This window comes from Ciconia boyciana, chromosome 1, assembly GCF_034638445.1.
Source record: "Ciconia boyciana chromosome 1, ASM3463844v1, whole genome shotgun sequence".
Lineage (NCBI taxonomy): Eukaryota > Metazoa > Chordata > Aves > Ciconiiformes > Ciconiidae > Ciconia > Ciconia boyciana.
In genome coordinates this window covers 11,054,031-11,074,964 of record NC_132934.1, presented here as the reverse complement: position 1 = coordinate 11,074,964, position 20,934 = coordinate 11,054,031, and the positions used below count along the sequence as shown (strand labels likewise).

The 20,934-nt window shown below is 35.2% G+C and overlaps 1 protein-coding gene across 1 annotated transcript in view; it reads right to left on the bottom strand.

Annotated features, from left to right (window-relative positions):
* PCLO (piccolo presynaptic cytomatrix protein) overlaps nt 1-20,934 on the bottom strand; it is a 384,762-nt gene that overhangs the window by 200,334 nt on the left and 163,494 nt on the right. Inside the window, exons 4-5 of the mRNA XM_072866726.1 lie at nt 7,021-7,497; nt 6,274-6,945 (exon numbers count right to left, since the gene is read on the bottom strand). Of these exons, the coding sequence (XP_072722827.1) occupies nt 6,274-6,945; nt 7,021-7,497 (1,149 nt within the window). The remainder of the gene's footprint in view (nt 1-6,273; nt 6,946-7,020; nt 7,498-20,934) is intronic.

Sequence of the window (20,934 nt, the reverse complement as noted above, 5' to 3'; positions counted from 1 at the left end):
TTTCTCAGTAAATTTGTAATGCAGAGGTAAACTGCTGCTAGGAAAGTGTAATTGCAGGGAGGAAAGCACGAGGGACAGCTACTGATCAAAGGAAATAAGGAAGCAAACAAGGCAGGCATACCTGACTGAGCATCATAACCAATGTTTTCCTTCTCATTCCTAATTAAACACCCTTAGTCATTCTCCTAGCTTCCAGATCCTTCTACACCATTCTGAATAACAAGCACCTCTATCTCCTTCTTTAGATAACAAAAATACCAAGAATATCCACAGCAAGTATTTCCACACCAGAGTTTCCCTCCTGCTTCTCTCAGCTGTGAAATGCTCTGTACTTAGTTAAAGTATCTCACCATCTGGCTAACAAAACATCTCGCTCTGCAAATGACAGGTCATCTTAGCTGTCATCTTAGCTGACAATCTTACAAAGTCTCCCCACCTCCACTAGCAATTTGAGAACAAGCATTCCAAGGTCTCCTGATTTTAATAATATGATGTGATCTTCATATTTGCTATGACCCTCAATAATACAAGTAGATAGTATTTATCAACTTTGCTAATCTAAGTCAATGATTTCTGAAGCACAGCAAACCGTTTCTTCAAAGCTTTAATTTATCAACTTCTTTGGCAATATGCTGACTTAAAAAAATATTGTGGAGTAAATATATTAAGAAAATTATGACAATGGTTAATTATAATGTAAAGGTACATTTAAACTCATGTTAAGTTGCTATCAATTACAAGTATTTTCAAATGTTTATTCACACTAAAGTTATATTTAATGTCAAAATATCATAAACCAAATATTTGTTATTGTCAGTTATTTTATTTTTAAAAACCATTTTTTTTCATTATTTAATGGACATCTAAAGTACCTGTTCTTGCCTATAGACATGTCGCTGTGCACATAATCCTACATTAAAACACTAATATTAATATCACAATAATATGCTAATTAATATTTTATTAAGTCATTTCCATTTCACAGGAGTGATTTACTATATGCTTTGCAAAATCAGATACTACCTTGAATATAAACTACATCTGTTCTTACCAACATTGTACCTAATATGATAAACCCAAATATCTGATATCAGAGCAAAATCCATTGCAATTAAAAATCAAATATGAAAACAAATATTTCTAAGGACAACTCTAATTATAAGGTTGTAATTAATATATGAATATGGAGAAACCTATAGTACTCCAAACAACTTTGGGAAGTCATCACCACTTAAACACTTCAGTACTTATTATTCTGAAAACTGTACTCTTGAATATTCTCCAGCCCTTAATGACAGATTTATATATACTCTTCATAAAAAGTCAGGAACGAAGCATAGTTAAAATTTTTAGGTTTTGTATGTTATATTTACATTTTTGTTCCCTTTATTAAAGGGAAAATGTTTAAGAGGAATTTATAGGGCTATGTTTTAAAAAAATACAATTCATTAAAACCAAAGGATTTTTCCATCTAGAAATATCATGCACCTCACTAAAATTTCAGCTATGACATTTGATTGTTATTTTTTATTTTATTTCCAGTATGTTCATTTATAAAGATATACCCAACCAAACACACTGTGATCAATTTAGATGAGCTACTAGAAAATCCAAATATTGTTCAAGCTCAGAAGGTCTCCTAGGAGTTCATGGATAGACTGTGTCCAACTAGGGAAAGTGAATCTGTCAGATCTTGGTTCTCCACAGGGAGATGAAGTGATACAGTGCCTTGTAAAGCAAAGAGAGAAGGCATCAACTAAACCTGTTTCTGAGTTAAGCTCAGAAACAGGTAGACAACAATTGGTCATGGAACAACTTTAGCCATTCTCCTTGTAATTTGGGATGGTGCCATTATCTGTGAGTCCAATGTGTAGTACCTACTCAATGACCAAACCAGAGGAGATGACAATGAGTATTGCTATTGCCCACACTGTTGTTGAACCTCAGTGTATGCCATAACATCACTGCTATGAATAGCAGGAAACTGAATATGGAAAAGCTGCTATTTGTACAGTAAGGAGAAGAAAAAGATCTACAATAAAGAAGGACTTCTTTTATCACTAGAAATAAATGTGATGAGACAATCCAACTTTCTTTTTAAGGCTACCGCAATATGAATATATTTTCATTATAATAATATCATTTTGTATTTATAGGTGTCTGCCCCATGATACAACATGTAAAAATTATCCTGCACATCATGTTTTGAGATCATATGCATGTAACTTACAATAAATAATATTTGTTCTTTGTGCTTTTTTTCCATATTTCCTGAAGTCTGAGAACTAGGATATTGTCGTTAGCTACATCTACTCTTAAATGACTGGTAATTTATTTTCTACAGGGCTGGCCATCACATACACAAAGACAGCATCATTGTCAAACTTGTTAAAATATGATAAACACAAGATTTTTAGATGAATAACAAAATATTGCAGAAACAATGTTGCTAAGGATCATATAGGATTCAACAACTCTTGGAGAATGAAAAATGTATTTTAATCAACAAGAAAAAAACCCACATTTTTCTTGTAAAGTAGGAAGTACTTTGGTACATATTGAATTCCTGGGCTTTTCTGAGTAGTTGAATGGCATTTTTTCTGAAAGTTTGCCTACTGTGAGTTTTTAATACTGGACAAATTTAGCTCTAATACAGACATTGATGGGAAGATCTTCCTGAGACATGAGGAACAAGGAGACTTATAAAAGCTGCAGGCTGGATAAGACTGTTTAAAAACAGCAAATGCAACCTCTTTAACTAATGGTAAGAATGATCTAATGTAGGATGTATTTGTACTATTCTAGTGGCATTTCTACAGTGTCAGTGTCAATACATCATACAACTATTTTGCATTAGAATTTTTTGCTTTAGAAGTATTATTTATTCTTACACTTCTACACTTTTAATATTCTTATTTGAAAATATAAAACTTAGTGCTTTAAAAAGTCCCATTGGTTATCAAATCCAATCAGAACTCTATTAAAAGAAAATGTGATTAAAAAAAAAAAGTCTTGTTTATAGCTAGCAAGATTACATTCTGTTGCACAGAACAGAAATTTTCTTTTGCAACGGAACTCGTGATTTTTAAAAGGTCATTCTGTTTATAGAAGAAATAAAGATATCTACATTATCCAAAACCAAAAAGTTTCAGAAAGTGAAAACAGGATTTTGGTTGACTAAACTGTTTAATCTGCATTTGAATTTTATATTATCAAAATGAAACATTTTATTTGTGTCCAGAAAAACTGCTTACAGATAAGCCTTTTCCTTCTTATTCTGGCTCCCTGGTCTGTGTTTTGTCATTAATGGCATGTGTTAGAATAATGATGCCAATTTACAATATATAAATTTCTACCTGGTTACTCAACCTGAGCACACGATCATTCCTCAGTAAACTCAGAAGGCAGTAATAAGGGCACTTATATAATATAGCTGATGTGTTGTAAATATATGTCCAAATTATACCATAGTAATGTGTTCATGTAGATATGCTGAACTACTTAGATGTTAATTTGTGAGTTCCAAGATTACTGTTTTATACTGACAAACTAAGTCATAGCCGTCCAAGATTTCTAGGCATCCTTGTTAGAACAGCTAACTGCTGTTGCACATGTGACTAGTCAATATTACAAGATGGTTTCTCAGGAAAAGGACCTGTAAATCATGAGCAAAGTCAGTTTATTCTTTAAAACCTTTTTGAGGTAATTGCAGTTTAAACTATTACTGAAAAAAGAATGTTTTGAAGAAAAAAATGGCTTTACAATACCTTAAACCATACTTTCAAATCCAAATATTTAAAAATGTTTCAGTATCTAAGTCACTTCTGTTTCAAAGGATGGCAGATCTCTAAATACAATTGATATCTGTGATTTTCCAAGGATCATTCTACTGATTGTACTGGATCAGAACTTTAGCCTCCCCATGTCTTTAGGGACTTGTTGGGGTGTTGCTGTCTTTTTTTTCTTTTTAGTGAAAGATGAAGATAGTATTATTTACTTATCTCACTGGAATGCTACAAGAGTTAGTAATTACCATTTGCACAGATTTGGATATAAAATGGCATCAGAAGTTTGTCAAGTGGAGAAAGTATTAGGTTTTCCCTTGATTCCTATTTAAAAATACACCTACCTGAAATCCTTCATATGATTCTATCTTGAAATACATGTAAAATATTTTCTTCAATGTCTAGATATTGTCCTTTACCCACTGAAATGTAATCAATATGCGATATTTAAATTTCTATCTCCTCTTCCACTTTCATCACATGCTCTCTTGGGAAGAATTGTATCTAGCAATGTTTGATGTACAGCATGGAGAACATTAAAATACTTCAATAAATAAATAAATAAAACAGAGTTATTTTTATGACATACAAGCTAGGTGAGCCACCAGCTTTATTTTTAATTCTGAACAATTTGAGCTGCTTCTTTTTTTTTTTTTTTTTTTTTTTAGGATTTTTCCAAAGAGCAAAAAAGGAGGAAAAAAGGGGAAAAAAAAAGTCTTTTTGTGTAAAAATAACTATTCCTTTTTCATTCATTCAATTCTGGTTTTTATTTCAGAGTGTTCTAATTTCAAAAATAGTTAGAAGTAGATATGTATGGGGGTTTTTTTATTCATGAAAATTCTGCTTTACAAACTTCAGCTAAGTGTGCTTCAAAGTCTGATAACAAGAGCAAAAGAAAGATAATCCCTATTTATGGTAATAACGCAAGAAGTCCTGATTTCAGTTAGAAGACAGTGGGAGGAAGTAAAATATAAGTGAAATAAGAGTGAAATATATGTGTGCACCACATTACAAATCACTAAGTAATCTACAATTAAAATCTGTTGCTATCAGAGATGGAAAGCCAATAGATGTATGTTATATTTGTCCAGAGTATAATATGCTTTCACCTCCTTATAGAACATAAAAATGACCAGACAGGACTGAGACTAGCATGTGATGAAAGTTTTCCCTTACAAATGTTTTTCAACAGAAAAAAACCCCAAATTTTAAACAACAGTAACAAAATTCTAAGTCTACTTCTTAGGTTTTCTGATATGAATTTAAAGAAATCCCCAGAAGTTACATTTTGTTAACAAAATTAAGCTTACTGTTCTTGAGAAGTCCTGCAATAGTGTCTTATGTTTGATACAAGATAATCAAATTGATATAGGATTTTCTTAGATCCCCTTCTTCTTTCTTGCAGAAGGGAGGGTTTCTGGCTATGGTACTCTGAGCATAATTCAGAGATTCCCTCAGTACAATCAGGGGACACCGTACCTCTTGATACCATCAGGAGGAGGAAACACAACATCTGATAGGAGATATATTTCAGACAGGAAACTTGGTTTTTAAAAATAGTAGTATTTTCCACAGCACAATTTCTGAATCAGAATATTTTTCTGTCCAAATATTTTGGTTATCACAAGGAAGAAAAACAAACAAACAAACAAACAACCCCCCCTTCACCTTTGTGACTGGGATTATTTGAAAACATAATTTTGGCAAAGGTTAAACACTTTTCCTAAGTCTACTCCTACTTTCATATCATAATAATCAGCACCTAATTTGCGGTGCATATATAAAAACCCATCCTTTTTCATTTCTCAAAACTGTGTATATTACTCACTTCAGCTGATGAAGTGACTTGGTGGTGACTTCACATCCAGCAAATACATTTATTTAAGAAATGCAGACCTCTAGTACATGCTGTCATAAACTCATCCATTCATCTGACTTGAGAGCCCACCAAGACCCCTACCTAAAAGTACTTGTCCATATGAGATAAGCAAATGAAATAGTAAAAAGACGTAAAGGTTGCATACTTTAACATACCATGTTCAGGCACCACAATGTATTCCTCAAATGTTTATTATATATTGGTATTGCAAAACATTGTACACCTTACCATCACAGATTATTCACTTTTGGGATTAAGAACTGTGAAAACACTCCAATTTCAACAATTAAGCTCCAAGTCCAGGGAGTCTACAGAAGCAGGTAAATAAATCAGAAATATTGGAAAAATGATTAAACAGGAACTTTGCCTTAGTTTCAAATGCTTAACTGCTTGAGATTAAAAATCACGCAAGAAGTATTGAAAAGTTGCATGTAGAGCATAGGACTAACTGGTGAAACTTTCACTTAACGGGAGTCATTGATTTGATCACTTAAAATCATCCCGTACAGAGAATAACAAGAGCAGGAAGACACAAAGGAGAGGGTCTGTCAGGATCAGATTCTAATGGGTAGCAAGGGAGAAGGGGGGTGGGAGACAGAAGCCACTTACTATTTTTTCTCTCACTGCTTCCACATGGTCAGTTCCTGGCACAGGTGCTATTCGAACAGGAATTTCTTCTTCCTGAGCTTTTTCAGCTTTCAAAACCATTTGTGAAATCCCAGTTGTCAAACCCTCTTTCTTAACATCCTCCTGCTTCTTAGCTTGCAGTCCCTTATAAGGTGCTTCAATTTCTGCTTTCTGTTCCGCAGCATGGTCTTTAGTCTCAGCTGTAATTTGTTCCTTTTTGTCCTCTGGATGTGGTGTACGCTTTTCTGGGAGCACAGTTTTTTTACCTTCTTCCAATGTGCTTAGGGGTTTCTTTTGGTCTGAGCTTATTGTTGCAGGAATTTTATCTGCTGACAGTGTCTTTGACAGTTTCCCTTGCTGAAGTTTTGATTCTTCTTTTTGAGCTTCCTGTTGGATTTTCTCTACTGATGATGTTTTCATGATTTTGTCATGTTGAAGTTTTGGATCTTCTTTCTGAATTCCATGTTGGATTTTATCAACTGAAACTGCCTTTGACAATTTGACCTCCTGAAGTTGTGCATCTTCCTTCTGAGCTGCAGGTTGGATTTTGTCAGCTGATAGTGCCTTTGCCATTTTCATCTGTTGGAGTTTTGGGTCTTCTTTCTGAATTCCGTGTAAAATTTTGTCAGCTGAGGGTATCTTTGCCAATTTTGCCTCTTGAAGTTTTATCTCTTCCTTCTGAATTCCATGCAAAATTTTATCAGCTGAGGATGTTTTTGCCAGTTTTGCCTCTTGAAATTTTGCATCCTCCTTCTGAACTCCATGCAAAATTTTATCAGATGAGGCTGTCTTTGTCAGTTTTGTTTGCTGGAGTCTTGGGTCTTCCTTCTGAGAAACACGTTGGATTTTATCAGCTGAGGGTGTCTTGACAAGTTTTCCCTGCTTAAGTTTTGCATCTTCTTTTTGAATTCCTTGTTGGATTTTATCAGCTGACAATGTTTTTTCCAGTCTCCCCTGCTGAAGTTTTGGAACGTCCTTCTGAACGCCTGGTTCTTCTTTTGGTTTTGCTGCTGCTGGAGTAGGTGGTGTGGAAGTCTTCTGAGGGGAATGTGAGACAGCAGGCATAGGTTGTTTTTGAGGAGTAGCAGGTGGTTTGGATACTGGTTGTGAAGGGCCTGTTTTCGGAAGTGGCACCTTGCCCATATCCCCAAGTTGTCCTGACATTGCCCGTTGGGTCTGGCAGTTTAAGCACAGCCATTCCTGTACCTGTGATACAACAAACATATGAAGTTACTTATTTGAAAACTTAACAGTAAAATCATATGGTGTTTTCAACTGATACAGTTGAATACTTTTAATCTGAATGCTATGTATACTGAAAAGTTATTTTCTTTGTTTGCTGCTCTTGCAGGAAGATCCATAACACCCTTCTAACAGAAATGAAGCATGAAAGGTTCCAGAAAGCCAAGCTGAACAAATACAAAAATATACTGTGAAAACTAACAGCAATTACATTGTTCCAAATTATTGATGACCTTTATGTACAAAGTTTGCTTATATATTTCTAACATCTATTGTTTTCTAAAGCCTCTATAATCTATCAGTAGTTCTAATTTTGTAAATCTGAGTAAAAGGGGACCAACTAGGACTCATGGCTCTTTGTATTTCTCTTCAGAAGTTACCTTCCCCTCTTGAATTTTTATATATGTATCAGTGTATACATTTCATATGGCTGTAACCCAAAAGGAAGATTACCTGCCTGCTCTCTATACTGCTAAATCCCTGCTGCACACTGGCTCCTTTTACTCTTCCTCCCAGAAAATCAGAAAAAAAGGGCAAATGCTTATATCTGTGCAAAAGATCCTGTTGCCAGTTGCCTAGCTACTATGTGAGAGGAGTAATCAGGCTGTTTCCAGTGGGAGTTGGGGTATAGTTTCTTTAGAATAGCAAAAGGAAATTTTAAGCACAGAAAAGTACTGAAAGGAAAGAAAAAGCCCAGAATCTTCTGGATACTAGAACAGATAATGCAGCTCTACTTTGCTAGTGCAAAATGAGCTTCACTGGAGGATAATAGGTCTATGCTGTACATTAAAATCTTTGTATGCTTGTTTTTAACTCCTTTTACTGTGACGATGGATGGTCTCAGCAATTCAGTTATTGTATTTGTCTGATTTGGAGAACTTAGTGACCTACTGAATATGAAGCACGTGAAAAACGGAGCAAAATTGTTCTATTAGTAATTATATAGGTAATACTGCTGATAATATTAGGACAGTATGCATGACTGATCAGTTATATACTCTTGAATATTTCAGAATATCCAATGGTATATAATCAGTTGCCCAGAAGATGTGGCATTTAGTCAGAAGAAGGGGTATCTGGCAGAACTGTGTAACTCCAGAAACATTCATGCATTTTCTATTAACAAGTAATACAGTAATAAATGAGGTAACACCAAAAGCAGAGACTGGAACTCCAGCTCTGCCCTTGCCAGCAAAGAAAGCCCAAATGACAGGGGCGTAAGCACCAGACTCCCTGCTCTCCTTCTGACTCCATGTAACTTGCCTTTTTCAGTGTAAAGAGGGGCAGGAGCCTAATTTCAACAAATGCACTGGCAGGTTTTCCTACGCAGAGTACTTAACACTTGGTGATGCCAGCATATTGTCATTGATATGGCATTTCCCACAGAGTGATAACGGTTGGTCATGATAGGACCCCAAATGGCTTTTCAAGATAGTTAACCAGAAGTGAGGCATCTCTCTGTTCATCTCTAACGATGGAGCTTATGTGCTCAGCTCCCACATGCCAACCAGGATATTTCTGAGCGCATTGGTGTTTAGTAAAGTTTCTATGCACAGTAGGTACGTCCAGTGTGTTTGGTGTGTTTGGAAGTCAAGACATTTTGAGATTGGCTGGTTTCAAACACTTTCTGGAATTATTTAAAATCTACCAAAACCCAAATTTGTGAAGTCTATCTCCATACTTCAGATCCAAATCCCATTGTTAAATGGCTTTACAATTCTCTTGTTTTTAAATTGTTTTTAAAATAATTGAATCACTACTATGATCCTGCCCCTTTGAAAAAATAGCTGATTAAGCTAATGAATGAAATATGAATCACAAGAGTTGCAGATGAAATGACAATTGCATGTGAAACAAAATTTAGTAAGTAAAGCACATGTGGGCTAATTTTGTTGAAATGCAACTAAGGATAGGCTATTTAATGTATAAAATATTTTTTTTTGTCTGACAAATTTTGTTTCAGGCACAAGAAATGCAAGAATGCATGCATTATCATTCAGGTCATCTAACAATTGCCTTGTGTATTTATTATTCTACTTTTCTAGAAAATGACAAAACTAGTGAGTCCTGGTAATTGAATATTTATAACAAATAAATATTTATTACAAATATTTGTCAATATTGTCCCAAGAAATGCAGTTTATCGACTGAATCAGCTGTCACCAAATGCAATTAAGCCCCTAATAGTTACTATACCCTTTGCAACTCCAAACTGAATGTGGCTCTGTATCAGACTATTAAATATAATTTAGATTTAGTTTTTCTGTGGAAAAAAGCTTTAAAACATAATCCTCCAGGGAGTATTATCCTCCTCCATAGGACTTAAAGTGCTCCAACTACACATCATTTGTCTGGGAAGCACTAATTAAGAAATACAAATAAAAGTTACTTGTTTTTTGAAAAGTGTTTAAAATATAACTTAGTTTTCTTGCAAATATTTCTGTTAGAGGGGTTTATCTGGAATTTTTACTATAGTTTCCTCCCTTTTTATGGGCAGCAACTTTTTTTGCCTAGAAAACAATATTGGAAGCCATAAGTATTTAGTGAACCGTCTTTTATAAACTTAAAATAGAAGTAATACACCAGGAAACAAATTAGCCCCACAGAAAATCATGATGTTAGTATTATCAGGAGTCTGTAAGTGACTAAATATACTAGATAACATTTAGCATAAGTAGACTACAGAAAAAAGATCCCATTTCATAGTATCCTTGATTCTTTTCTCATAAAGATTGTAACAACCACTACACAAAGTTGACTAGATAATTATAATAGATCAATTTTTTTATAAAATTCATTGGAGGGCCCAGAAGCTTTTAAACCCACTAAAAAGGGGTCAGGTTTTGCCTTCTTCAATCAGCCTGACAAATACTCATTTCACAATGGAAGCAGAAATAATACTATTATTATTTGTGCTAATATAGCTTCTGTCAGCACGGGGCACGAGAATGAGACAATATATAAATGTTATTAAGGTTCTCAGAATCTAGCCTTAACCATCTTTAATTTCATAAAAACATAATTAGTGGCTTCTGCCATGAAATAATCCGTGGTTCAAGAGTTTGCTGAATTTCATGTATGTGCTATATAGATATTCTTAAAGAACGTGCTAATTTATACATTAAATGCACACGTTCTTCTCACACTACCATTTGTTTGTGACATAAATTCCATTTATTTCCTTATAATATATCCATATGCAGTTTCTAGGGTCTCTATGTTTGTTTCTTTTCTATACATCTACATTTGGCGCTTATTACTTCTCCTAGCCCTGCTGGTTATGTAGATCCCATTTAGTACCTCTTCAGCTGCAGCCTACTCACTGCTCATAACTTTCTCCTTCTCAGATTCATCAATTCACTTCCCTTCTCTCATTTAATCCTTCACAGACTCAATTCATTGAACTGCCTATAATAACTTTAACAACTTTAGTAATAGTATTAAGCATTTACAAACCAAACCAGCTACCTAGCCACTGTTTCCTCTCAGCTTTGCTCACTGTCCTTATTCAGTTTCTTTTCCCTGGAGTAAAGTTCTTCAACTCAAGGACTGTGCTTTGTGCTGAGCACATAGTAGAACAAGTCTCTTAAAAAGGAAAATAATGACAATTAACATGAGAAAAGGAAGGTGATGATGAGCAAATTGGCAAACTGCATTAAATCTTGTCAAGTGATGGAAGTTCCAGTCTTGCCTCCCTGCCATACTGATGCAAGTGATGCTAGTGAAATGACCTGGAATTGTCCAGATACACAGTGATTTAATGCACCTTGCTACTGTCCGCTTGGACTTTTGTTATATCTGCATCTGTTTACCACTTTATTTTTTAGTGTTGCTATATAGGCATGGCAAATACTTCTCCCAAGCTATGTGTTTTAAATTCCAATCTAAGTTTTTATAATCATGCGGATATTTGATCATAAAAGAGCCTACAAAAATCTAATATCACTAGCCCTCTAGCTCCTGATTCTCTGTCAGAAAGTTTCTCTCTGTAAAATCAAATTCTGTACCATGAAGTCATATGCCTCAGTTTTAGACTTGTCTTTTCCTCAGTTAACCTCATGCCCTGAATGCAAGCTTTTCCCTAAGGCTATTTTTTCAGTTAGCCTGTCAACCCAAATTTATTAGGACTTGGGAAATGGACATCATCTTCTTTCAGCAGTCTTCACTAGATAAATCTTCTTAGTTCTTTACAGAATTCTTCACACCCTTTGGTTCCTGAATTGGCAGTAGGCACTATTATTGGCATCACAAGTGATACCAGTGTGCTTTAATATTCTGAATCCATGGCTTTCTCCCTGTGTTTTCAGCAATCCTTACAACCCCATATTGCTGGACAGAACAAAGTAGCTGTGTTACAATGTTCCCTCACTCAGTTTCATAATAAACAAATGTCATCATGAAACGGGCATAGATCTAACATTCCTTGTGAATGTCTATTTTTCAGTTGTCATGCAAGAGCTTAGGCATTTCAGTTCCTTTGCTTTTGTATTGTCATACCACAATGTTAGATAATTTCAAGTTGAAAATAATAAGTCAACTATTCCATCTCTCTGCCAGTCAAGGACTTTTTATTGCAGTATGTTGATAAATACATTACCCACTCTTGGCAAACCCTAATTGGTAAACTAGAGTTTTTCTCTAACTGAAAGTAACTCAAAGGACTTAATATATTTGTGAAGGTGAAAACAAATGCTTCTTCCCATAAAACATGGGAAGTTACTTCTAAGTTACTTCAGAAGGCAAGTGCTTTAGTTTCATTTAGATACCAGCCAACTACTTCCTTTGTCATGGTTAGATCATATCTTTATCCCTTCCTAATTCTTCCTCCTCATGGCTCTCAGTAAAACAAAATCATAAAACCAACCTACGAATGAAAAAAGCATTAAGAAATAAATCTCTGAAAAATTATTATCTGATTTCACTATCTAAAAGGATCATATTGCAAAACAGAATCTTTATCAAAAACCATATGCTAATTACAAAAACCTGAATATTTCTATGAAAAGAAAAGCATGCTTTTTCTCCCCAGTTACCTCATAAACAGAACAGGGGGAGGAGCAATGCAGGCAGTCACTAAAATATTTTTCTTATTCCTCAAATTTGCCACCTTCTTTTTTACTAAGCATAGAGTTGAGTACGTTTCTTAGAAAACACAATAAACTTACATTTAAAAGTAAGACATCTCTGGCATAAATACTAATATAAACTAGTTGTTCTGAGACTCTAAGACAGTTTTACCTTGGATATTTATTTTTAATTGATTTGGTTTTATTTTCGCAAACTTGTACAGCATGTTTCCAAGATCTCATATGAATAAGCCACTTAATGAAATAACAGAAAAAGTAACCAAATAGCCCACCCAGCGAGGAAAAGCAATCTGATGAGCATAGCAAACTCCATCCTGAAGATCAGAAAAAGGAGGGATGAATTTCCAAAGATTGAGCTATGTCAAATTCTGCAAAGGAAATTTAAACCATCAACAAAATATTTGGTATCCTTGCAGATAAAAAGATAACCACAGTGCAGTTACAATTGCTTCAGAGTTAAAGGTATGGTCCACATAATATGTGCTTTAATATCAAATTTTCATAATAGTGAGATTGAACACAAGCAAATATCAACAGGAAATGAGCACACAGAATAGAAATCATAATATTGGATGTGGAAATGCATGATCATAGTCCCATAGTATTCATTAAGGTGTGTTGGCATAAGAAAGCCAAATCAAGCAGCTATAAAATAGACATAATCCACCCAAACTGAGCGACACACAGCTTACCCACATTCAACTCACATCCACTTTCATTTAATGTGTAGAGGAAGTGTTCCTGGTAACTACAGCTCTGCCAGTCCAATTCAAATGTTTACAAAGTTTTAGAAAATAATTTGAAAGAAAGTTGAATTGATCCTTGTGATGAAGAAAAGGGCCATATACTAAAGGGCAATATAGGTTTACTGGAGGAAGACTGCATCAGGTAAACCTTGTATTTTTTTCCCGGATAATATCATTTATTCTACAGGTAAAATTAAAACTATTACATGTTGAACAGACCTGGATTCCAGAACAATAACTGAACCTGTGCCACCGTGAAATGATTAGTCAAATTAGTAGAGATGAGTCAAGAAATTGCCAGGTAGGGAAAACATATCTCCTATAGAGGGACATTACCCTACATTCTTCTGAAGTTTTAGTTACTTTTCTTATGTTTAGTTACTTTAAAGTAGATTCGTATTCAGGCTTTGGAAGCCTTCAGATCCTCCTGCCCTGGAGACATATATTGTAACATGAGGCTGGAGTCACTCTTCCTCTTGTGAGGTCCTTGTCCTGCTTGTTACAGAATGGCCCTTTTTGCAAAGAGGAGAGAAGGAACTCTTGAAACCCTTGGCCCAGAGGTTCAGATATCTATGACGAAAGGCCTAGGTTGGTGCAGCACAACTGTGAGTCCTCAAGTCAGTTTTACTCAGAAAAAGGCTGTTAAGATGTGAGAAGGTGTTTGAGAGAAAGCCAGGTGATGTAAGAAAATTAAAAAAAAAATTTAAAAAGAGCAAAACCACAGAGTGTCATTGGGAGAAGAATTCAAAGAAGAAAAATACTGACATGAAGAGGTATAAAACTGAAAGAAAAATACACAGAAGTGGATGGCAGCAACTCAGCAACAGCGACGGTTGGTTGGTCTGTTCCAAGGAGCAGGAGAAGTTGATGCTTCCTAACCTGACTGATGATTGCCTGGTCAGCAGACACTATTCAAGGGGTGGTGAGTACATTAATACTGTACTCACTGGGGTGGTGAGTACATTAATATTAACAGTTCTTCAGATGTATCTGCATGCTGTGTACTCCTAAAGTCTGTTCATCTTCCTTGCTGAGTCCCTCTGCATATGGTAGACATTGCCTGAACAAAATGATGCACACAGGGAAGGTTACATTCCCATCTAGAATGGGAAGGGTGGCCTGAGCATTTCTTTGGGATGTGTGAACTACAAATCCAAATCCCACACAGACTGAGGACTCAGATCTCCTACCTTTAGGGGAAATATTTAAATTGCTAGACTTACATGTAAAACAGTTACCACCAACATCGCACAGAATGACAGAGTATTCAGAGCATGACCACCAAATCAGACTGCAGATCTGGCAGGAGAAAAAAATACAAAAAAAAAAAAATAAAAACCCCACACTCTGTCCAAAGAGTGTTAGGCAGGAGGTAACTGCCTAAGCTTGGCAGAGAGAGGATCCACAGTTGAGCCTCTGTGGTGTCCAGAATTAGGAAAATATAGAAAGGTTTTCATAGATACTGTGTGCCTGTGGAGGTCACAGGCAGTTTTCCAGTATTTTATTACACATAAATTTTGTCTAAAATGTCACTTAGGATCTTAAACATATTTTTGGATTTCACCTCAAGAGGAGAAAGGATGTGCAAACAAATGCTTAGTCAGATGGCTGATTTTTAGAGAAGAGGTTAGAAGAACATGGCTAATTCAACCTAGGGAAATGAATCCCACAAATATGACTTATATAGGAGGAAATGTATACTGGCTGCAAACCAAATGGATATAAATTGTCCATAGATAAATTTACGTTTGAAACTAGAAGACCTTCTTTGCCATTAGTGATTTGCAGTTTGGAGTATGATACAATAGGACTGGTGGTATGGAGAAACGCAGCTGATTTCAATATATGATGTGATTGCCAACAACATCACTCAATGATTCATGAAATCCTACCAGTTTTACAAACTGCATTCCTGTAATAGTACTCATGAGCAGAATGCATTATATTATTAGCATTAAATAGATTCATAGCATTTAGTCAACATTAAATGTCAAGCTATCTTTCAGCCACCAAAGAGAGATCACAGAAATCCACAAAAGCTGGTTCAGGTACAAGTAAAGCATCAACTTAAAACAAAAACCAGCAAAAAATTCTGCAGAATAAACAAGTTTGTAAACAGAAGGAGGAAGGTATTACTTTTTTAGTTTGAGAATGCCTTTTTTTTGTTTGAAGTTGCAATCAAGCTGAGATTGTTATCTGAACAATGCAAAAAGAGACCAGCATTCATCTCTTTCTCAAATAAAAGCTTTCAGTATGTGATTGAGGAAGACCAAGTTATCTCAGCATGTCAGATTATTGTCATTAATTGATAAGCTCTTACTTTTAAGCCACCACAACTATGACATAAAATAAGTTATTTTCAACTGCTTTCATTGCAGAGTTGTGTATGTACCCAGTTACCACTGCTTATGTGACTTGTTGGTGTATACTTTTAAAGTCACAAGAACTGACATGACAAAAAATTGATTTTATATATTTATTTCTGTTGCCACTGGGAAGCCAATATAGCAAAAACGAGTGAGAGACTCTTACCTGTTTTTCCTGTATGCATCAGTAGAAATATTTGCTATATGCTTTCTGGCTACTGCTATGCATAGCTATTGAAGACTATGATTGCTCTCCAGGCTTATGCAGCTCAATGATGGTATATACACAAAAGTCTCAAAAGGCTTTGGTCATTGTGTTGGAAGATACAACTAATATCAAAATAAGAGCAGAATCAAGCTTACTACTCTTTATGTCAACTTTGAAGTGCAACAGAAACCTAGAACAAAAAAATGCCAACAAAATGATACTTAACCTTTGCCTGTTAAAAGGCATTGCCACTGACAGTGCTGGTATTTGTTCTGAGCTGTGATACCTTAGCATATATTCTGCTTGATGAGCTGCCATTTCTGCATGCTGCTGCAAAGCACTTTACTTTTTTTACTTGCTGTCTGATGGGCAGCAATAAAAGTAAAATCTATTTTATTCTATGGCTGCAGTCCACAATATTCTGTCTTAGATTATGGGAATTCTAATCATTACTGAAGGAAATAAAGCAGTTCTAATAAAAGAAATCTTAAATTTCTGAAGGCTGTTTTAGCTTGCCATCTTTAGAATAAAACGTTTTGGAGTAAAACTGTCATTAAATCCATTAAAAATTACCTCTTGATTTTTTTTGCCTTCAGTTGCTTTAAGCATCTTCCAGCATCTCTTAATGGCAATATATTTTGTGCTTTTAGAGGGAGAAAGAAACATTCCAGACTATTAGAAGACACTCAAATCACATAAATTCTAGTTTATTGGAATTACTGTACAATTATTCAGCGCGATCTAACTGAACACTTATTCTTTAGGCTGTTAAATCTTATTTGTAGCTTAGCATTGTTCAAAACACTGGGGTAGGCGCTACCTAAGCAGGTGAGAAAGCAGGATTTCCACTAAACTGTGGATGTGTATTGTGTAGACATTTATAATTGTGGTTGGTAACTTTTATCTTCAATGGAGAAAACCAGGAACATTTAGAAGGCAGTTAATCTCACCTATCACAGGACATTAGATAAGAAGACTGGCACTTTAAAAGTGCCTGTTTGTGTCCATTGACTAGGGCAAGAGCATAGCTGATGAGACCACTTACTCATGTCTACAGCTGACCTAGTGAATATCACCTTGATTTTTGAGCTGGAAGAAACTGCAACAAATAAGAAAACAATAAAGATATGGGAGAACGCACAATGGCAACGACATAGCATTGACCAGTACATTGGTGCATAGTTAGCCCCCAAAATCTGCTCTGGAGCCTTTAGCTTGAATGCAGTGACTATGCACAACCACTGTTTGGATCTTTCCCTCCTTTTCGTTTTTCCTTATCCTTAATGTCTTCCATTCAAGTTTGTGTTTGCTCACTAACAGAAGCTTTCAGGGATTCTGAATTTCTGAATAAACACATCTTGGATGCTGGACTGATAACAACAGCGTAAGGGCTCAAAAAGGTGCCAAACAGTCCACCTATGTTTCTAAAGTGTTGGTACATCCCAAGAAATTCTTCTCTACTTTGTTATTATCCTGCCAAACAAAGCCTGATGACCTTCACAGGTCCCTTTCAACTGCAACCATTATGTGATTCTGTGAATGTGCTAAAAACTAATATCCTGGCACCAGAAACTGTAACATTTTATTCAGTCAGAAGGTTTCAAAGAATACCTAAAATCTAAAATCTTAAATAAAAAGGTCTATTTTATAGAGTGATAGAGCAATCAGCAAGTTATCCCTAATGCCCTAAGGTTTTGATTTGGCTCCCGAAAAGATTAAAGCACTCACAAAACTTTGTCGGCTGGTCTGATCCCTTCTTTTTCTCCCACACGTGTTAAAGGAAGAGAGTTGTAAATACTGCAGCAGATTACCAGAAAAGTTCAGAGGAACCAGTGTTTCTCCCATGCGTCAGGAATTATCTGGTCCTTAATTTTAATAGGGTTGGGACTGCTGAATATTCCACTCAATTATGAGCAGATGAAATACAGAATATGACAACACAAGGATGACCTACTTCCTCAAGTGATGACAACTCTGAAATGTGTATGCCCTTACCTTACTTCAAGATACATCCCAGCACTTTCAAGAAAAGTTCAAATTTTGTGTCTTTTTAGCAACTGCTCTGTCGTTTGAGAATTTTTATTTTAGTAATTAAATTTGATAGATAATGGGATTTTTATGTGCATAGTGTCTGTGTATACTTTAATTTCCTTTAGTTATTTTGCTGAAGGCCCTTAGAGGCTTAGAATTATGCTGTCAATGCACACAAATGTGTATCACTAGTGTATACATCATCATAGATGCAAAAGAAGTAAAGCTGTTGAAAAATAACTGCTTTTTTATTGTGGAGGGGGAACATTACTGTACTTGCTTTTACTCTGCATCTAACTGCACTGTCATGGGATTGCTGGTTTTTTTCATGCACTGTTGTAACAAGATGACCAAGTCCTCCTTTGTATTGACAGGTTTAGCTGTAGGGGTACACAACAAAGGAATGAGTCTTCCTCCTCAGTCTTACTCACACAGAGAAATTCGCATCAAGCATTTTACTGCCTCTGGTGACCACTTCTTTTGTTACCATGGCAAAACCAACCCCAATGAAGGAAAAAACAACAAATTGGATATGGGCATCATCCAAAGGCTGAATAAGTCAATGGAAGAGCCTCAAGTACTTCAGTGGAATTGGGATGATTAAGATCTGTGTACACTTTGAGAAATTCTAGATTACAATGAAAATCCACAAACATTATCTGAAACGGTATAAACCTTTTTTACAACTGTGCAAGGAAAAGATTCTGAGACTGTAGCTCCTTTAGACAATTATATATCATACTTGCAGTGTCTGTCACAATAACAATGAAAGACCTCCAGATGCTATCACAATATAAATTTGTAATAATACTAACCTCTAATTCACACGGAATGATACTCTATAAGCCTATGGGTTGAACGTTTTAATTAGTGAATCTATAAAATTGAATTTAGGAAAGCCTGTTAATAGTCAATGTTTTATCAAGGGAGGGTTAAAGAAGTTTCTCCTATAATAAATATCCTCTTGATTTTCCATCTCTACCAAAGATTCATTAAAATATGTATCCTACTATTGATTTCTTTAGTTCAAATGGAGAGTGTCTACCTTATGTACATACTTATGTTTTTACCTTTACATACAAACTTTACAGACTCTATACTATGGCTTTCTTTTAGAATACATACTACCATCTATTTATTTTTGTATTATTTCCAATATTAACATCTTAAGAGTTAGATAAGTGGAGTGGCATTTAGTTTTGGGTATTGGGTTTTCTGCTAAAGTGTAATATTCCAAGTTTTTTTCAGAGTGCTTCTGCAGTTAACTGCTGTCCTCCAGTCAAAGAAGGAACCCATCCCTATCACCCCAAGTCAGTGTATCCTTCTTTCACTATGATGAACTCCTTAAAAGGTAAGAGGATTCATAGGGGAATCAGATCTATCCTTACTCACACCACAGTTTCCTTCTCTGGCAGGAAACTATGCATGATCAATAGTGCAAGCTATATTGGTAGTCACAGGTATTCATGATATTGCCTTAAAAGATAATACAATTTTTAGAAACCAAGAAGCCAATCAAACAAACATGAACTAGATTTCCTTTTCATCTTCTTTTTGTTTTTTTAAGTCTTTAAGATATTTTTGAATATTGACTTGTACAACAAAATATGCATGAAAATCAGATGTGGAGAGCTTTCTGTCCTTACACATTAATGACAATACCATCTTTACATTAAGCAGTCTTCCAATCCACAAGTCCATCCCAGCATGTTTTCAATATTATTTTGGTATCTCACTTTCCACTCACAAAAGACACTGGAGATTCAGTATTTAATTCCAGGATAAGAAGATAATAATTACATTCATAAACATATTTCAGCACATATCTGACAATCATAGTCAGATGACAGTTGCAATGACATTCTCTTTCACAGATTCTTTTAAGGAGATTCCCAACTAGATGACTAAAACAATTTCAATTTACTTGCATCCATGACAAATGAACATGCTGTTGTGGATTAATTAAATAGCAGTATATGACCTCCATTTACATGATTCTTAACTTGCTTTGATAGTGTTACTGTAGTTATTCCATTCAGATCATACAGACCAAATAAGTCAGAGGTTGTGTTAGTGTCTGAAGTAATAGGTTTATAGTAAAAGACAGTTTTTAATAACTGGATATTTACCAACTAGTTTACTCTGAGCTTTAAAAATGTTAGGTTATTGTAATCCTTCTTGTCTATATGTAGATGTTGAGTAGCCCTTTGTACTCTTTATTATAACAGTCTCAAAAAATAACTGTTTTCTATGCCTTCTAGTAGCTGAATTCTCCACACAACTGGTCAGCAGAGAGCGTGAGTATTCCCATCCCATTGTTGCTATTATTTGTTCTGAACTGACAAAATGTCTAGTGTCACGGATGGCACTAAAACAACAAACATTTCCATCCCCTGAAGAGTTCATGGTCTATTCAGTCCTGTGTTCAATGTTGACCTTTTATGGAGAGTCTAGAGAAAAATCATTTTTGTTCTCAAACTAGGGCTTAGCTATGGAACGAGATGAGATTAATTCTGTAGTAAAAAGGAGAACTATTCTTAACGTTTCAAGTTTCTAGTGCTCAGTGGATCTTTATCACATCTCAGAATCTATATTTGATGATAAACTACAAATACAACCTTTTTATCTGAACCTTAATGGATCATATTAATAAACAACTCAACCATTCTCTGTGAAATATTTTTTATTTTGGTCATCCCCAATAGAAATACAGAGACAACAGATATACATGATCATTCTGAAAAGTCATTTTGCATTTTGTTTGCTCTTGCAAACCAGAAAATCCTAAAACTAACATGTGTAGTTAATTTCAACAATATGCGTTGCAAAAACAATAATATCTGCTAAAACAGATTGAAATGTGTCTGCCTTTTGCTCATATTTAGTCTATTACTGCATGAACAGTCCTTTTTACAGAGAGGGATCTGCATGCTATTTCACATACATGGAAGTGGCTGATCTAC